The sequence below is a fragment of the Aspergillus uvarum genome (assembly GCF_003184745.1).
Source record: "Aspergillus uvarum CBS 121591 unplaced genomic scaffold BO82scaffold_6, whole genome shotgun sequence".
In the NCBI taxonomy this organism is placed as follows: domain Eukaryota; kingdom Fungi; phylum Ascomycota; class Eurotiomycetes; order Eurotiales; family Aspergillaceae; genus Aspergillus; species Aspergillus uvarum.
In genome coordinates, this window is record NW_020291303.1 from 770,630 (window position 1) to 788,666 (window position 18,037).

The 18,037-nt window shown below is 52.5% G+C and overlaps 7 protein-coding genes across 7 annotated transcripts; 3 read left to right on the plus strand and 4 right to left on the minus strand.

Annotated features, from left to right (window-relative positions):
- Positions 1–134: 134 nt before the first annotated feature.
- Positions 135–2,275, minus strand: BO82DRAFT_429245 (uncharacterized protein). Its single transcript, XM_025640512.1, has 4 exons — positions 2,007–2,275; positions 1,873–1,953; positions 584–1,810; positions 135–526 (listed from the first exon to the last, which is right to left on the minus strand). The coding sequence occupies exons 1-4, from the start codon at positions 2,184–2,186 to the stop codon at positions 320–322; spliced, it is 1,695 nt and encodes a 564-aa protein (XP_025495957.1). The 5' UTR covers positions 2,187–2,275; the 3' UTR covers positions 135–319.
- Positions 2,276–2,575: 300 nt separating this feature from the next.
- On the plus strand, positions 2,576–5,057 carry BO82DRAFT_302324 (Leucine Rich Repeat domain protein; the record flags this gene model as incomplete). The annotated part of the gene is made up of 6 exons (XM_025632115.1): positions 2,576–2,677; positions 2,736–2,870; positions 2,935–3,045; positions 3,112–3,236; positions 3,294–3,822; positions 3,899–5,057. The coding sequence occupies 6 exons, from the start codon at positions 2,576–2,578 to the stop codon at positions 4,577–4,579; spliced, it is 1,683 nt and encodes a 560-aa protein (XP_025495958.1). The 3' UTR covers positions 4,580–5,057.
- Positions 5,058–5,118: 61 nt separating this feature from the next.
- On the minus strand, positions 5,119–7,271 carry BO82DRAFT_302327 (flavin-containing monooxygenase). Its single transcript, XM_025632116.1, has 4 exons — positions 6,878–7,271; positions 6,811–6,821; positions 6,500–6,758; positions 5,119–6,445 (listed from the first exon to the last, which is right to left on the minus strand). Exons 1-4 carry the CDS (start codon positions 7,163–7,165, stop codon positions 5,141–5,143), a joined length of 1,863 nt encoding a protein of 620 aa, XP_025495959.1. The 5' UTR covers positions 7,166–7,271; the 3' UTR covers positions 5,119–5,140.
- A 390-nt stretch (positions 7,272–7,661) lies between these two features.
- BO82DRAFT_302330 (ssDNA endodeoxyribonuclease RAD2) lies at positions 7,662–11,378 on the minus strand. The gene has a single exon (XM_025632117.1). It carries the CDS (start codon positions 11,237–11,239, stop codon positions 7,760–7,762), a length of 3,480 nt encoding a protein of 1,159 aa, XP_025495960.1. The 5' UTR covers positions 11,240–11,378; the 3' UTR covers positions 7,662–7,759.
- A 225-nt stretch (positions 11,379–11,603) lies between these two features.
- Positions 11,604–13,149, plus strand: BO82DRAFT_351080 (CAAX prenyl protease RCE1). Its single transcript, XM_025634325.1, has 4 exons — positions 11,604–11,855; positions 11,908–11,948; positions 12,029–12,409; positions 12,480–13,149. Exons 1-4 carry the CDS (start codon positions 11,801–11,803, stop codon positions 13,011–13,013), a joined length of 1,011 nt encoding a protein of 336 aa, XP_025495961.1. The 5' UTR covers positions 11,604–11,800; the 3' UTR covers positions 13,014–13,149.
- A 333-nt stretch (positions 13,150–13,482) lies between these two features.
- Positions 13,483–14,689, minus strand: BO82DRAFT_351082 (putative cell surface protein). The gene has a single exon (XM_025634326.1). The coding sequence runs from the start codon at positions 14,582–14,584 to the stop codon at positions 13,901–13,903; it is 684 nt and encodes a 227-aa protein (XP_025495962.1). The 5' UTR covers positions 14,585–14,689; the 3' UTR covers positions 13,483–13,900.
- Positions 14,690–16,441: 1,752 nt separating this feature from the next.
- On the plus strand, positions 16,442–17,673 carry BO82DRAFT_361659 (uncharacterized protein; the record flags this gene model as incomplete). The annotated part of the gene is made up of 3 exons (XM_025636823.1): positions 16,442–16,751; positions 17,120–17,260; positions 17,420–17,673. 3 exons carry the CDS (start codon positions 16,442–16,444, stop codon positions 17,671–17,673), a joined length of 705 nt encoding a protein of 234 aa, XP_025495963.1.
- Between the last annotated feature and the right edge of the window lie 364 nt (positions 17,674–18,037).

The window sequence follows — 18,037 nt, forward strand, 5'->3', positions numbered from 1 at the left end:
GTTTGAGGTAACTTCTTCCCATCCCAACCCAACAATTGCCTCTAGCATCACTTACAGACGGATTAAGAGGGCGAAAGAATCACTACTACATGCCAGACCAAAATGTCGCAGAATGCTTATGACATCACAGGATTATTTGGATAATGTATTTGACTAATTAGTATACTGCTCAGAAGACACCTGAGAATCATGACCTCGTATAGGGGCTCAGCGCTTGCGCACCGCGCACCAAAAAAGTAAACAAAGAATGATATACACTCAGACAGTAGACAGGGGTATCGAACAGTTTCATCATCGGACATTGTAGTCAGCCGTAAGCTCATCTCGAAGGCATTCCCAGCAGCTCTCCGAGTTCATCACTGGTCAGTGTGCTTCTGCGCCGGTCACGTTGCGCTTTGCTAGAACCCTTGAGATTCCGGCCGCGTTTGCGGCTCTCGTTCTCCTTACGTGTTTGCTCGGCAGCCCGAGCCTCGTTTTCTACTGCGGCTAGCTTTTGTGGCACACTCATTCGCGATGGATTGGAGCTCTGGTTTTTGTATTAGTTAGAATGATGTTTTCGATCACAGGCAAGAGGCTGACTTACTTGAGGAGAAGCAGCCTTAGACTCGGTCTTTTCCTTGGCTGTCCTGCGCGTCACCATCTTAGAGCGGTGGGCTTTTACTGGGACGATTTCATCTTCGGGTGGCGAGACAGTGTTGGGTGAGTTCTGAAGCCCGGGCGTGAATGAAACCTTTCTAGGCGATCGTCCTGCCATGATATTGTCGCTTTTCTCCTTCAAAGCCTTGTTGTTCTTCTTCACCTTGATTTCGCCTGACGGTGGCTTGATCTTTCGATCAGACAAGGCGCGATTAGTCTTGCTGGAGGCGAATGGTGCTTTTTTCTCCTCTTTTTCTTCTTCCTTAGTCGGCTGATCCTCAAGGACAGGCGACTGCATGGCCGCTTCCTGACCGTTATCTTCTTCTTCTTGTCTCTGAGTTGCATCCAAGCGGAAATTGAGACTCATTCCCCGACGGAGCTCCTCCGCCTGCACTGAGTGTCCTCCATCAGCAATGCGCCTGTGCCACCCATCCATCATCGTCAGTGCCTGGCTCCATCTGCCCTCCATCTTCTCCCAGCCTTCGCGGAGACGTTTTATTTCTTCGTCGCGTACTTCGACCTCCTCAAGCGGTACGAATGAAGGATTGGTGAGCAACGTTCGGAGATGATCGAGTACGCGGTCCATCTGGGCGGATAGCTCGTCGCACGAGGCCGGAAGACTAGTGACCGAGCCATGGGACAATCTGGGAGCCCTCAGGCTCATCGTGCCGGCGAGACCGCCTTCCTCCTCCTCTGTAGACGACAAGCCCTGCAAGTCCTTGAGAGTCTCGACTGTGTTCCGTGCTAGTTTGATAAGGGTATCATTCTCGTCGCTCAAATTCTTGCAGAGCTCGGTCAAGAAGTCGTTCGTTTCTTGCTTCAGGCTATAACCGGGATCGCTCAGACCTTCGCCACCGGCGATAGATCTTGGACGCGGACGCTGGCCGGTGGCTGGGTTGATATTGATGGTTGTGACCGTCAGTCCATCCCTCCTTCCTCGTTGTCGCTCTGCCAGGTGCATCTTGAGCTTCTGCATCTCGGAGTCGCGCTTGCGAATGTCATTGGCGCATTGAGCTCGAATTTGCTGGACAGTGGCTCTCATTCGCTGCACTTGCTCCTTCAGTCCTCGGATAGTCGCCTCAGCCCCTGAGATGGTGGCCTTCAAGGACCGTTCTTGCGCTTCAGCCAAAGCCAACGATCGGGTGAGTTCGGATGCCTTCGCCTTGAACTTGTCCTGTTTCAAAGTCGTCAGCATCAAGCACATCCGGGGACCGCTAAGCGTATCATGTCTCGCACCAGTTCCGCAGTTCTGTGAGACTCCTCCGCTCGCAGAGTCCTGATCGTAGTTGCGAGGCTCTCTCGGTGTTCGGCTTCCCGCTGCAAGACTGTCAGCCAATTGCTAATCGGTGAGAGCCAGTCCAGTCACATACATCTCTGCGCAGGACCAAGTCATTGACCAAATCGATGATCCTGCCCATGGTGGCTACGGAGCCTCCATCTTCATCCTCGGGATTGGCGAATTCGATGGGGCGGCCGCTTTTCAACAGACCCCTGGCCAATAGTACATTGTTGATGTAGGTGGATGCAGCCTGCAGATTCTGTGGCTCCATGGCTTGCCAGCAAGCTTAGTGGCACGCAGGTGCCTATGCAGAGAAAACTGCTCTAAACGAAGCTGAGTCGAACCGTCGTCTTTTCTTTTGATTTGCCCGACTGTTATTTTTCTGTCGCGGACGGAAACCCCCCAAAACAGGAAGAATGTAAACACCGCTCACCGCCCACCGCCCACCGCCCGCGCACATCGTCCCATCGTCCCACCGCCCCGGTTGGCCTCTCCGGCCGGCAATAACAGCCATTCTCGCAGCTCTGCTTACCTCAGCCACTTTATCGGGCGTTAACTTCGGTATCCACTTTCCTTATCGTGCGCGTTGTCCACGCGTTTCCCTCACTTTTCCCTAATTCGGCTTCTACTCTTCTATGTTGTCTCAAACGCCTGGCCATTATGACACCGGTCATTCGCAGCGAGGGAGACTCCCTGCAGCAGCGAGGACAGTTACTCTTCAAGCAGGGTAACTATCAGGGTGCTCTGGATGCGTTCACCGAGGTACTGATTGCCCTTCGCGGTCGATAAGGTCAGGAAACTGACTGATATGGCTCCATAGGCCCTCTCTTGTAAGAAGGCGGATGTGATGAGCATACTTGATAATCGAGCAGCTACATACATCAAGCTTGCCCAGTATGACCGAGCTCTGACCGATTCTCGAAACATGATTCGGAAGGACACCAAGGACGGACGGGTATGCTCTGCCTCGTATCGCATTGACATTGCTGCCACAAAGTGCTAAGTCTGGGCTTTTAAAGGGTATTCTACGCTATGGTCAAGTCTTACTCTTGACTGGTGATCGTGCCAAAGCCTTGAAAGCATATGGCTACGGGCTGAAGTCACTGTCCAGTGATAACCCGCGTCGCAAGGTACGTGGGTACCCTGCCGTAAAAAATAATCTGCCTCTGGGGATGATGTGTACTGAAGTGGATTAGCTTGTCCTCCAAATGTACTGCAAAGTGCGTGATGCTGCGGCAGTCAAACGTCTTGATCCTTTCAGTGTCCTGCCGCTCGAGGTAGCTATGATGGTCCTCCGACATCTGACTTTCCGGGAAATTGTGTAAGCGCAGTACAACTGTCCATTGTCATCGTTATCACTGACAGTCAACGCTTTAAGGATTTGTACTCGCGTGTCCAAAGGATGGCAACAATTTCTGTCATTGCAGGATCTGTGGATGCGTCTTGATCTTAGCGAAGCCCGTCGCAAAGCGACATCGCGCTCCATCCGAACATACATTCAGCGTTCGCGTGCCATGCTTACCCATGCTATGGTGACCAACATAGCGACTACTTCTCATGGAAAAGTGCTTGAATATTTCAGTAGATGTCCGAAGCTGGAGAGCCTGGAGATTGGCGATCCCATCCAGCGTCATGACAGACTATACGACCATTTTAAGAGCTGCAAACAATTGAAGACTCTGGTCATCGCTAAAGGAACACCTGTATCACAAGAGAACATCGCCAATTTCTTGACGAGCCTCACCAATCTCGAGCGCCTAGAGATTCATAATGCGCAGCCTTCACCTGAGATCAAAGTCCGCTGGCCCGCCCATCTCCCAAACTTACGGAGCATTACCCTCTCTACTGAAGGAGCAGCCGTGCCACCACCAGGTCGCGTAGCTGCTCTCTATCTCCCGGCTGCAACGGTATGTATCGCATAATCGCATACTTCCTGTTCCTGCTTATTAATTCTTCATCATTGGACCAGGCTAACCCTGAAAGGAATCGCAACCCTGCATCATGCCTAACCTTGAAGAGATTCGGATCGACTCGTACCCCAGAATCTGGTCACCATACACGCTATCATTCGACCCCAACCAATTCCCCAAACTACGAAGATTAGAACTGAAAGGCGTCTTCATCGGAAATTTCGCATTACCCTCCACCCTCGAGCACCTCAGCATCCACGCGGGCACCTGCCCCCTTGGCCAAGTGTTCCCTTTCCCCTTCGACCAATCTCCACACCTCCGACACCTACACACCCTCATCCTCCGCGACCTCGACTGGGTCACCCACAATACACTCCGCAAATTCCTCGTCACCGCCGAGGCGCCGATCCGGAAGCTCGTTGTGACCAGCTGCCCGAGGCTCGATCATGCGCAGCTGGAGCGCATCTTCACCGAACATCCCGTGGACCTAACCGAGCTCGGGATCTGTGCTCTGCGCGGCGCCACTGACATGAGCGTAAAGGCGCTGGTTCGGCATCTGCCACATCTGTACGCTTTGGACGTCTCGGCCACCGATGTCACCGGGCGTCTGGTCAGGACGTTCGCTGATCCGGCGTCGTCGTCATCGGAGGTTTTGCCGCGACTGAAGTACCTGAACGTTGCGTACTGCGAACATGTTCTGTATGAAGCCGTCGCGTATGGTCGCGCGCACAATATCAATGTCGTTACGCGCTGAGCTAGTCATGAAGACCACATGCCAGACAAGAACTTTTGGCTCGGTTCGTTGACCTCGTTAATTGACCTCGTTCGTTGACCTCATTCGTTGACCTCGACAAACGTCTGTCTTTATACTGCAGCGACTTGTCTTCCGCTTTTAAGCGTCAGCTTGGCATTATTTGAGTTGGACAAAGGACACACTGCCTATAACTTCTTTCATAATAATTGGATCAAACCGAGCACAATAGCCACGAGCACAATACACCACCATCACTGTCTCACAAAATTACCAGGAAGGGCGATTTCTCAAGGAAAAACGTCATGAACCCAGCGCCACGATCCCGACTCGATCAACGGAAGCAAATGTTATGTTCTTCTGTGATTGAGTCTAGTGGAGAGCATCACAAGTCAACATCAATTGTTGTTTGAGTTTGCCTCCCGGGAAGGAGTCTTACCAAAATTATCTACATACCACAGCTGAGTGATATCTATGCGAGAAGTTTGATGAGTTGACGTATATTCTGTAAATCTCTATCCACTCCTAGAACTATTTAATGCCCCCAACCCAAATTCAAGGCTTCTAAGCATCCCACCAGCCCTCCAGATATGTCCGCAAGTCAATCGTATCCGGCCTGTTCAGGTGCGGCGTCAAGTCGGCCCCCGTCTCGAGTTCCCTCTGCGTCCACCCATTCCCAAAGTACGCGAACCGATTTCCGCTCGGATTGGTGTAGGTGTACTCCCAATCTTCCCACCGAGGATCCCGCCGCAGGTAGTTCAAATGCGACGCGCTGCCGGGAAAAAGGCCATGGATGCGGCCGCCCGGCCGACCGCCGTTATACCACGAGCGACAGTTCTTCTGTCCGGGGGTCGAGTCATCGTTGCCCGTCCACACCGTGCGTGGGTAGAAGGTATCACAGTACTCGACAAAGTCATCCGTCGCCGCCTTGGACGGCACCAGGGACTTGATGCCCTGCGCGCGGAGCTTGCGCAGCAGCTTGGCGATGTACGTGATCTGGTTCTCCAGGCAGTTCGGCACGCTGCCCCCCTGGCCGGTGGAATGGGGCCCGCCGATCCACAGCAGATTCGGAAATCCCGGGGTGGCCATGCCGAGGTAGTTGTAGGGGAAGCCGTACAGGCCGTCGTGCGTCCATGCTTCCTTCAGGTCGACGTTGTTGGCGATGATCGAGAACGGGGGCGCGTGGTCCACGTTCGCCCCCGTCGCGCAGATGACAATGTCCACGGGCCGCTCGACCCCGTCGGTGGTGACGATGCCCGTCGGCGTGAACCGCTGGATGGGCGTCTGGATGTAGCTGACGTTTTCTTGGCCCAGGGCCTCGAGGTAGCCTGGCCCCGGCGTGGGGCGCCTGCAGTTGGGCGGGAAGTCGGGGATGATCTTGCCGGCTAGGGTGGAGTCCTTCCCAATGCGTGAGAGCATCAATGTGGTCCACTTCTCGCGGAGCTCCTGGTTCTCCGGTGTGTTCTTGAAGACCGCTCCGAAGCGTGAGAAGTAGCCTTCTTCCACACTTTTGCGGTACTGGAGATAGGTGTCGGGGTCCTTGAACGATTCCAGCTGTGCTTCGGAGAAGAGGTTGGGCTCGAGGCGACGAACCCCTGTCGTGCCGAAGGAATCGGCGACCCATGTGCGATTACGCGCGTAGTGATCTACATGTCGTGCGATGGGTTGGATGGATGGTAGGACTTGCAGACCGGAAGCTCCGTTTCCGATAAGGGCAACTCGTTTTCCCTGTAGATCAACCTTGTGGTTCCAGTTTGAGGAGTGAAAAAGAATGCCTTCGTATGTGTCGATGCCCTCGTAGTCAGGCAGCTTCCACGCGTTGAAGTGGCCGATGGCGTTGATCAGCACATCGAGCTCTTCTTCGTAGCGCTACCAGCGACATTAGAATCTGCTTCTTTGCGATGAAAAGTAGGTAAAGCATACCCTAGGTGTCTGCTGGTCCTTCAGATCTTGAATTGTCACCAGCCATTTCCCTTTCTCGGGCTGCCAGACCGCACGCTCGATCTTCTGCTGCAGACGCAGATACTTGTAGACGTCATATTTCCTAGCGAGTCCTTGCCAATACGATCTGATCTCCGCTCCTTGTGCAAACTCCTCCGTCCATTGTGTGTTCGGAGAAAAGCCGGACTGATATACGTGCGCGGGAATATCGCAACGAACCCCGGGATATGTATTTTCGAACCTAATCTATCAGCAACAACGATCAAGGAATGATAAACCTCCAAGAAACCTACCATGTACCTCCCTGTCACCACTTGCGTTATTAGACTTTCGGATGAGTTGGTAGGAAAGGTGACTTACCACATCAGCATTCTTCTCATAGATCCGCAAATCTACTCCGGGGACCTTCGCTGGAAATAGAATCCCCGCTGTGATACCGGCAAGGCCGGCTCCAATCACGCCGACTTTGATCGGTCGGACTTGGTCAATTGGATGCTCTTCTATCTCGAAGGCTGGGCGTTGATGATCGTCGGCCTTGGTGGTTTCCACTGCTTGAGTGAGAGCTTCCTTTGCCGACAGAGCGCCATCGTGGCCATTCCGTATCGGCAGTTCGGTATGAATGGCTTGTGGACCTTTGACTGCTGCCATACTTCTATAGGATCTATGGTTGTAGTGAATAGTTGGGGTAAACTGGAACTGTGGTCGACCCCTCCGTTGATATAATGGCCTCGTGAACTGGGAGGGGAGGGGGAGGGGTAGAGCCGGCGGTGGACCATGGATACCGCCGCGGCTACCTCAATCTGCACGCCATTTGCACCATTTCTGAGGTCACGTAGATTGCCTGCAGACCAGCCATTCAACTTCAACATTCTCCCGGGATCGCATCATCGCAGATAGCGATGGTGTGACATCGAAACCGATGCGCCCGCATACTTGATAATTAGAAGAGCGCAAGAAGAACAAGGGTCGAGATCGTTTCAGGTTAAAATCAAAACCGAAGCACACCTCCTGGGAGAGTATGTATTTGGAAGAAAGGAAAGAAAGAAGCGAGGACCGATGATCGATGATCGATGCATACAAGGGAAAGGAGAGTTGCAAACGCTGCAAACCCCCAGAGTGCCGGGCCTTACAAGTAGCAGCACCAGGCACCAAGGCATTAATCACATTTATTTCTTGAATATATACAAATTCATACACTTCAGTCCACAGGATCGACCGCCTCCCCAGAAATGAGCTACACACTTAATTAGCCCCACGGCGGGTTTTCCTCTTCTTAGTGGTCTGAGCCTTATCAGCCACCTGCTCCGGATCCACAGCACGTGCTTTACGCGCCCCCCGTTTGGTGCCCGCTTCTTTGGCAGACGAGAGCTGGTTCTCGGGCGAGACATCAGCAGTGGGAGCAGCCTCCCCGTCCGAGGAGTAGGGTGCAGCAGCAGTCCCAGCCTGCTGTTGAAGGCGACGGAAGGCCTTCTCCATTCGACTCTGGCCGCCCGTACGGACACGAGGAGCGAATGCGCCCGCACCCTGGGGCCCCGTAAAGAAGTTGGTGATATTTGATTGAGTGCCTTCTTGCTCTCGGCGATTCATGTCACGGATTACAGGCACGAGAATCTCATCGGTCCGCTCTTGACTCCATCCAACGGTCGACATCAAGAAGTTGCGTAGACCATGCAGGTCAGGCACGCCCCACTGGAAAGGTGAAGGGTCGGAGTCCACCTCAGGCTCAAGATAAGCGATGTCTACCCGGTGATCAGGAAAGGACGGCGGCAAAAATAACTTCGCAGCTTGTTTCTTGAACCTTTTATAAAAGGCAGCATGCTCACTGTCACTCATATTGGCCCCCGTCTGCACCCGTGTCCACCATTCGTTGAATTCTTCCAAGTCGGCAAATTCTGTAAGAATTTCCAATGCAGTTACAGGGCCAATTCCGGGAATACCTTCCGTATAATCGCTGCCCAAGAGATGGGCAAGTCTGATCAGCTTGGTGCGATGGAGGGCATATTCCTTCTCCAGGTCAGAAGACAAGTAGCATTCGACGAACTTGCCCTGGTTGAACATGTTCTTGTATATTCGTGTGCCACCGAATAGGAAGCAATCGCTATCATCAGTGATGATGCCATCAACGAGTCCTAAAGAAACTAATTCCGCGCACTGAGCCTCAGCTTCCATGGGCGCGGTAACATACGGCAAGCCGAACAGCGACAGCAGCTGCTGACACTCCGTGATCATGACCTGTGACACCTCATCGGCATCTCGGCGATCCTTCTTCTGCTGAAATCGTAATTGCTTCAGCTCCTGCTCATAGTCGAATGCACTTGCAGGATTCGTCTCAGAGTTCAATGCAGCAGCAAATCGGACATGCTCTTCGCCTTCAGCTGCAAGCTGCTGCATTAGATCCTCGTCTTCAGGATCAGAAAAGTCTTCCTGTTCAATGCTGTCTCCTGTGTCAACAAGCTCAAAAACTGGTGCATCTTCTGCGACAGACTTGGTATTATCAGCTATGTCTCCAGTTGTTGTCACAACGTCCTCGAAATCATCTTGCGCTACAGGCATAGCATCGTCAGGCATGCCAGTATGCGGTATGGCAACATCCTCGAACTCAGGAGTTGGAGATGATTCGGACCGTGCAACATTGGCGGTTTCAGTAGTGTCGGCTATATTGCCATTAGATAAACTTGGTTCGAGTTCATTGACTGATTCGAAGTCCTTTGGAATGTCATTAGGATATGTCTCGGGTGGAGAATGTTCAGTAGACTTCTCAGAGCCGGGCACCTCCACAGTGGTCAGTGTAGTGTGTATTGTCGGGGCACTACTAGGAATCGGTAAGCTCTCTTCCCCTTCAGACTCGGAATCAACATTGATGACCTCTTTTCTGCCCACGGGTTTACGAGTGTATTTGTGGTTTGCTGCCTCATCCCGTACGAAAAGTGCGCCCGAGTCGTGCTTCTCATCACGAGGTTCCCTAGCTGGTCGAGATTCAACCTCGTCGGCGATGAAATCAGCATTATGATTATCGCGGGATGCTGCTGAGAACCACGGTGGCAAAGGCAAAGCCTCTTTCTTGGGCTTCGTCGCCTCCCCTTCATCCTTAGCTTGGTTTTTCTGGATTTCCTGCTCTTTTCGTGGCTCATGGACCTTGTTTGGCTTCATTAGCTGCATTGACTCGAAGGGCAAAGGGCCATCAAAAGGATTTTCCACACGAGTAGGAGGAGTGGCTTTTTGAGTCCTCTTAGACTGAGCTAGAGCAGCCGCAAAATCGAAGTCATCTTCACTTTCATCCATGAGATTCGCGGGCTCATCCCTCGGCTGAGATAAGGAAATTTCACTCCGATTCAATTGGATTTCTGGCATGTCTTTGTCGTCTTGACCGTGGGTCGGAGATTCCAGGGACATTTGTATAGCGCGCTGAAGCTCTTCGTCATTACCTTCAAGATCATTAAAGATATCGTCGCCGTTAGTGAGATTATTATTAGGGAAGCTCGGACGTCGATCGTTGCGAACAAATAGAGAGTCATCGTCCATGACATCCGAAGGCCTTCTGCCCACCACATCTCCATGCATCTGGTTCATGATCGACTCGTCGAAAGCGCCTTCTCGCAGGAAAGGAAGTCTAGGGAGTCGGTTGAGACCTTCGATTGGGACATCTTCAAAACCGCCGTCGCTGTCATCTGAAAACTCCTCCTTCGGGGCTACCACCTGATGCTGGCCATACTCGTCAACATCGATTGGCCTGTCCTCTTGGCCTTCCTTGTTTCCCACGACACCCAGAACCCAGCCACCCTCGATAGTATTGTCCTTGACCAGAACATACTCCTTGCCTCTCTCACCAGCTATTCTCTGCCCAGATTTGTAGAATGCCTCCTCCCCATTCATGCCGTTGATATTCATTAAGCGTTGCGTAAGATCGTTTCTTTCCTTGACACGCTCGATCTGGAACTTCGAAAAAGCCATACGGTCAGGGAACATGGTGTCTAGTTGCTCCTTCGAGTAACCCATACGCAGGCGACTTCGGAGTCGGGCCGCATTGAGGATGTTGTACCGATCTGTAGCCGGAAGGCTGACGAAAAAGGGACTATCGAAGTCTATCTTGGAGAAGTCATATAGATTAATGTCCTCACCCTGGTGAAATTGCCGGGCATACTCCTCGAGTTCTTCGCGAGACATGATGCGGGGATCGTTGGGCGCGCCCATCTCCGCGAGGGAGACTTGCAAGTCGGGCAAATGGTAGGCATCCTTCTTCCTGAAGGAGCGCGTCTGGTTCTTTTCCTTTTCTGTCATGAAGGCATCATCGACATATACAGGGTTGTCTGGCACCGCCTCCTCCCGTTCCGCGACTCGTTTCTGGCGGCTCGCTGCTGCTGCTTCTTCGGCCGATCTCTGCAACTGCACTGCCAGCAGTTTCCCTGCCGTTCGGACTGCATCTTCGCGGCGGCCCTCTCGGCGTTTCTTTCGGTTATTGATGGTCTGTCGCTTGAGAATTGGGGCGCCGCCGTCAAAGACGAACACCGGTTTGATCCCGAAGTATAGCAACTTGCATATCCGGCGGAAGAAGCCAACGATGTGCGAGTTGCGCAGAGCGTTTCCCTCTTTGTCGCGGACAGCCTTCAAGAACTGGTAGATCCAAATAGATGCATCCACTGCGAGACGCTTCTTGTTGAGCGTTTCTAACTTGATGGGCCGTGCGCATGGCTGCACGACTGTCCACAGTCCATGAACACCCATGCTGCCGGGTCAATTCCCGGTTTATAGCGATTGTCAACCGCAACCATACAACATCTGGACGGCGCGAGAGTGCTTGAAATAATCTAGGTCGTGTTACCGACTCTACCGACCGGAGTCAATCGCTTGTGAGGTACGTGACCCGAAAAGAGGGATGCTTCTCGCGAGGAGATCCCCGCGACGCCACCCTCGCAGGCAGACGGCGCGCGCGATCACGTGGGCTTAATTGCTGCCTATGACGACATAGACCATGTAACCGACACATCTGGCTCCATGTCAGTCACGTGACTGTATGGAACGGCTCCTGCGTTGATGCCTTGGTGCCTGTCAAACTCGGCATTTACAGCCGACGTCGTGTTTTCCTCCGTTCCCTTTGTTCATCTTCCCTCTTGCATTGTCGAGGCTATTGTTCGCCTATTTACTCTACCCTCTGATGAACAGTCTGTGCAATTGATGATTCTCCGGATTCATACTCTCATGTGAACTTGTTGACATCGTGGTTGATTCGGGTTCCATCTTTAATCAAACTTTCCTCATTCCGATCTGAGCACTGATCGGGTTATTATGGCCCCCATCAACCTGCTCACTCGTCTCAGGACGCTTTACTCCAAGGATTACGGTAGGCTCTTCACAACACACTCTCTCAAACTGAGTGCTAACACTCTGTTCAGATGAACCAGCTATCTCAACGGCAGCAGCAGCTTTCTTCTCGGTAAGCGATCGAGACAGCTCGTTCTCAAGTAGATAGCGATGAATCGCCAGGTCACCTTTGACTAAAGATGCGGGTTCCAGGTTTTCCTGACTCTTATTTACGTGATTCCATTCTACGTGAATGTCACCACCCGGCCGTCCCCCACTCTGAGTCGCGATGCACCATCAGTGATCCGCGCGCGAATCCGCAGCGTGACCCTGTCATGCATCGCGAGCACGCTCATCGTCGCCTGGCTGATCATCGGCAAAGACGACGGATCTCTGACGGAGGCCCTCAAACTCCTGGGGTGGTGGCCCATCAGCTTTGCCGACATCTTCCGCAGCCTGCTGCTGACAGCCATCCTCTTCGCGGGGCCATTGTACGAAAGAGGCATCGCTGAGGGCGAATGGAGGGAGTGGGCCCAGGGTAGCCGCATCAGCGCGTCCTTGCGCAGCTGGATCGGCTGGAGGAACTACGTGGCGGTAGGTTTGAGCTGTCATTCTTCACGGCACAATAGCGTGGCTAAGCACTAACAAACAAAAACAACAACAGGGCCCAATCACCGAGGAAATCATGTTCCGCTCAGCGATTGTCCCGCTGCATCTGCTTGCCAAGGTGTCTTCGGGCCACGTCGTCTTCGTAGCACCCCTGTACTTTGGCATCGCGCACGTGCACCACTTCTACGAGTTCCGCCTCACGCATCCCGACACCTCAGTGATCGCAGCGTTGCTGCGCTCCATCTTCCAGTTCGGCTACACCACCGTCTTTGGGTGGTATGCCACTTTCCTTTACCTGCGCACCGGGTCGCTCCCGGCGGTCATTCTCGCGCATACCTTCTGCAACTGGTGCGGACTGCCCCGGCTGTGGGGGCGGGTCGAGGCAGGCGTACCCATCGGGCCCCCATTGGCCAAGGGGAAGGGTAGCAGCTTAGATGAGACGGTATATGGGCAGTTGGGCATGGGCTGGACTGTCGCCTACTATGTTCTGCTCGTCGGGGGCGCGGTGGGGTTCTACTATGCGCTGTGGCCTTTGTCGGAGTCCTTGAATGCGCTGGCCTCTTTCTCGAGTCCGCACAAGAGGACGTAATCAATGAGAGGGAAGGTTGTGGAGCGTCAGCATTGATGTTTGCGTCTGGATTTGATGAACGAGGACGAGATCGCCACGTTTTATACATATATAATATACTTTAATGCGGCCTGAAGCAGGTAGGACATATGTTGAGGTTTAAATTTGTGATTAGGGAGATCAACCCCTCTTGTTCATAGTTCCTAATACAATGTATTCATATTCACAAGTTGAAATTTTTCTAGACAGTCTTGGTGCAAGGACCCCTCACTGCTGCCCAGCACACTCTGCAGAAGCAAACATGTTTTGATCCGACCGCGGGGTATCAGCCCAGACCCAGCACTGACTTCTAAGGTACTGTACAGATGTCACGCCGGGATGTTGAACACGTATGCGCACGTGCAGTGGCTAATATAAGCGACCCTTGGTATGACAGTCTGATTACATGGAGACACGTTAAATATCCTTAGTCATTATCTAAGCCTATAAATACCATCCGAAGTACAATAGCTTCTGAGGTACAGTAGCCTCTCAAGTTGCTTGAAATCCACTATTATACCCTATCACTTCAGCGTAAACGTCAAGGCGAGATCGCACTCCAAGCGATAAGATCTCTAGCAAACCCACTAAATCTCCAAGCTCCGTGACAAATGAATCTCCTACCCGCGATAGAGATCGATGGTTAACTCTATCACCTGAGACAATAGCCGTGGAAAAGTCCCGCACAGTGGCAAGAACCCACGATCACCCGACTACAATTGACTCCCGATCGATCGTCGAACTCAATCGATCCACAAGCTGACACGAGCCACGGCCTGTAGCAGATAGCGCCTCCATAACACCCTCCACCAGAATACAATCCAGCAACAAAAACTCGTGCAACGCAACATGCCAATTAACTCCAAACCTCAAAGCATCACACCCCCCACAAGTGCAACAGCCCCAACCACCACCGCTGCCACCCCCGCACTCCGCACGCGGAACCCAGCCGCCGCCTCATTCCCCCTCACCACCCCAGGAGTGGTAGCATTCACGGCAGCCGCCGCCGAACCCGTGGCACCGGAACTCGAAGCCAGCACGACTGAGGCCGAGTCGCGTGCGGAGTCGCTGGCCGTGGAACCGGTAATCTGAGCCGTTGCCGCAGCAGCAATACCGGTAGTAGTAACCGACGACGACGTAGAAGCAGCAGCATCAGTAGACGCAGAAGCAGAAGCGTACACACTTCCGCCTGCAGTAGCTGTGAGCATACTGGTTCCGTCTGTAGCCTCAGCAGCAGCACCACCAGAGGTACTCGTCGTCGTCGTGGTCTCGATCAGACGGCCGCCTGGACCCCAGCCGGGGAGATAATGCGTGGGTACAGGCTCTGTACCTGAGTAGAGTGGACACCCCGGGACGGTGGTCTTGGGAGGCGCCCGCCCGCCGCCGCAGTCGATGAGTTCGCAGAGCTCGCCCGTGTCGGGGATGTAGAAGATCCGCGTGAAGATGCCGCCTACATAGGTGGTGGAGGAGGTGCAGGGGGGTCCGATGTCTGTTTTGGCGGCGACGAGGGTGAGGCCTAGGAGGAGGGAGATGGTGGTCGTGAGGAGGTTCATGGTTGTCGCTGTTGTTTCTGTAGGGTGGTGGCAGGAAATGAGGGACTGTGGTGAGGGAACGAAGGAGAGAGGAGGGGGATAGGTGATAAAGAACGACACTCGGAGCGTAGAAACAGGAGAACTAGGTTCATGCGTTTCGAAAGGGAATAAGCGAAGTTATATACGAGCCATATACAAAGTTAGCGTTGGAAGATACGCTTGGCAGGGAGTGGGTTCGCTGCTCTGAACGGTGACTGGTGGGACGCCCTCCACTGCGTCCCTGATTCTAGCGCCGCATCCCCATTTTTAGTTCAGGGGTTCGAGACCCTCATTTTCGAGAACATCAGATCGTGCTGGCCGGGCTAGATTGCTGGCCATGCTGCTGGTGGAGGCTTACTTGCGAGGTGACTTGGTGGATGATGAAAGATGGATGCAAGAAAGACGAAGGTGCCTATGAAGCACCTCGTGAACGATCTCGGCAATATATTCCAACTTTCTTCCTTAGCATTGTCTAACCCAATTGTTCTCTACATGATTGTTTCCCTAATAAATACTTCATTGTTCTGTTTGACCGTCGTCCCGAGCATCATTACAGGCATGTTTTCAGGTATGTTTCCGAGTATTGTTACAAGACTCTTTGCCAGCGGTTTTGCAGGCAGCCTTGCACAATGCCCATGTAATCAAGCACTCTCGTCAAGCAATCAACGCAATGCCACTCAATGACCCAACATTACATCACCCTCGCTTATTTCAGATCCTCAGCGAGAGAGGAAAAGGTATTTCAGTGGCAGCCGATCCAGAGGTTCCAGAATCTCCATCATGATTTCTGTTCGCTAGACGGCGGCTCCCTTGGCTAGCAAGCAGCCTGAGGGCTTTGATCAAATCCGGTTCAATGCCTCAAGGGCCTCCTGCGCAAGTTTGATGCTCTTCTCATCCGCATGCAAGGCGTTGGAACATAGTTCCGCATCACGTCTCGTTCGCTTGACTCAGAGATCAGACAGCGTAATTCCCCTGTCACCACTCTGTCTCGGGTGCTCTTCAGTGATCGAGAAGTTTGTCTGTCCCAATCACTGGAACTGTACTTCCGAGGCTGATCATGGTTGGTGGATTCTATTGCAAGGCCATCACGCCCTGTACAACGTAATCAACGCAAACCCCAGGCAGCAACCGCACCGTGGGCAGATCCCAGGTGAGAGAGAAGATGCCTCGCGATGCTAGTTCCTGTTGCTTTGCTGCTTTCCTCATGAGACGAGAGACGTAGCTGAAGATGTTTGACTGATGAGAGACTTCATGATTGAAGGCAGATCATGAAGGGTCTCCCTCGAACGAGTCCCATTTTCCTAGGACCAGTATAGCCCTAAACAAAATGATTGATAGTATTCCCATTCAAAGCTGAATCCTATACTCTTCCATTCGATTCTAGTGCTCTTACCTCACAGGCGTGGACGCTCCGTGGATCGGGCGATTTGCTCTACCACCGTTACTCCCCAGAGATGACGAGCCCAAGCAATGTAGACGAGTGTACACTCACGATTTTGTTTCCTTGCAAAGTTTAACATCGACTCAATGGAAGTTTCTTCAAGGCGGCTTACCTCACGATGAAGACGTAGCTGGTGCATAACAGAGCTTCACCCTCGCCCACTTCTTCCTTCTTTCACCAACTTCGTGCCACGCTTCTTCTTCTTCTGCATCGCTATTGCTCAAGAATCTCGCTGTCGACGAAAATTCGCATCTTCTCCCAACTGATACCCCCCCTATCACCTTTGATAACCATTGCTTTTCACAAGCTTCGTTCATCCACCATGAATATGCCTCCCCCTTATCATTTCGATGGCCAGCAGGAGTGGGCTGGCCGGCAGCATAACGGACCATATCATTATGCTGATCAGCATTTTCCTGGGCCATATTATCCTGTCTTCCAGCAGCAGTGGCCTGCACCACCTCAAATATTCGGCCCTGCAGTATGGCCACATCTTCAGCCGCAGTGGGCTGCACAACAGCAGCCTCCCTTCAACGGCTATTATCCACCCCCATTCCAGCCACCACTACTACTGCCTCCACAACATCAACAACAACATCAGCATCAGCATCATCACCACTATCATCAACAACGTCAACAACAGCATGTGCTTACCGACGAGAATGCACAGTATCTTTGCCCAAGGGGAAGCACCCTCTTGGTTGGCAAGTAAGTGCTGCTATCCCCATTACCATCATCATCGTCATCACCATCATCATTCCCATCACTTGCTGCCACAGCCACTTTCATCTGTTTTCACACAAGGGAAAACCAGTCATACTAACCCCCTCATGAAAATCCAGCCTGAGAAATGGGATCCCCCCTTCCAGAATGTCCGCAGACATCAAGGCGGCAATCTTCGGACGGTGGGCATTCGAGTGCTGGGTGAGGATCGTGAGGAACAGGCGGACCCTCCCTGGGACCCCAGGTGGCAGATATGTTGGATTCGTCACTTTCCAAGCAAGTCTTTGATACTTCCTTTCTTATGCCTGAAGAGTCAAATCGGCCATTGGCCTCTCGTATGAACTGCACCACAGGAGTTGAAGTCCCATTACTGACCATGTGTGACCTGCAGACTGTCGAAGAAGCACAACAAATCTTGACAGACGTCCAGGCAAACAATCAACCGATTGAACTGCATGGGATGCGTCTGCGACTTGAAGAGGCCAGGGGAGAAGGTTAGTGACTTCATTCCTTTCTGTTTTGAACCAAACCAAACAAACAACCTTCCTCTCGTCTGGTTGTGTTCGTTCTTTTGATCGTGCTTCGCTTCTTAATTTGATAAGTTCGGTCTTCCATCTGTTCGTCGATACTGATATCTGTTCTGAATCGTATAGGCATCCACCCACAGCCCATAGTCAATGGGCCTATAGCCAATGGACACACGGCCAACAGACACACGGCCACCAGGCACACAGCCAATGGACCGACAGTCAACGGACATGTAGTCCTAGTAGTGAATGGACACACAGCCACCGGGCACACAGTCCATGGGTACACAGCCGAACAACCAGCTGCCCCTGCTACCCCCTCTTCTTCATCTCAAGAATCGGCTCAGCAGAGTGAGGTTACCCCACCGGCATCCGAATAAACGCGATCGACGCTGTGTCGCGTCTTTCTATCTGCCTGCCTGCAAGCGAAGGTGTTTCGGAGGAGTCCCTCTTTCATTGAATCTTACTTTGTTTTGTTATAGCTTAAGCAGTTGTTTCGTCCCGCTCAACCATGTCGATGTTCATCTGCCACGTATTGGTACAGCCATGTTTGGTGACTGCCGTTTGCTTGGCATCTTCTTACGGTGTATTCTTTGGGACATGGCTTTTCTTCAATTGTGCTGCTGTGTCTTGTGAGATTCCTGTGTTGGTTGCAGTGCTATGTCTTCTTGAAACTCTGATTGTTGCGTCTTGCGGTTTAGCTTCTTGAGTTGTGTTATTGCTGTTTCTGGTTAGTGAATGATG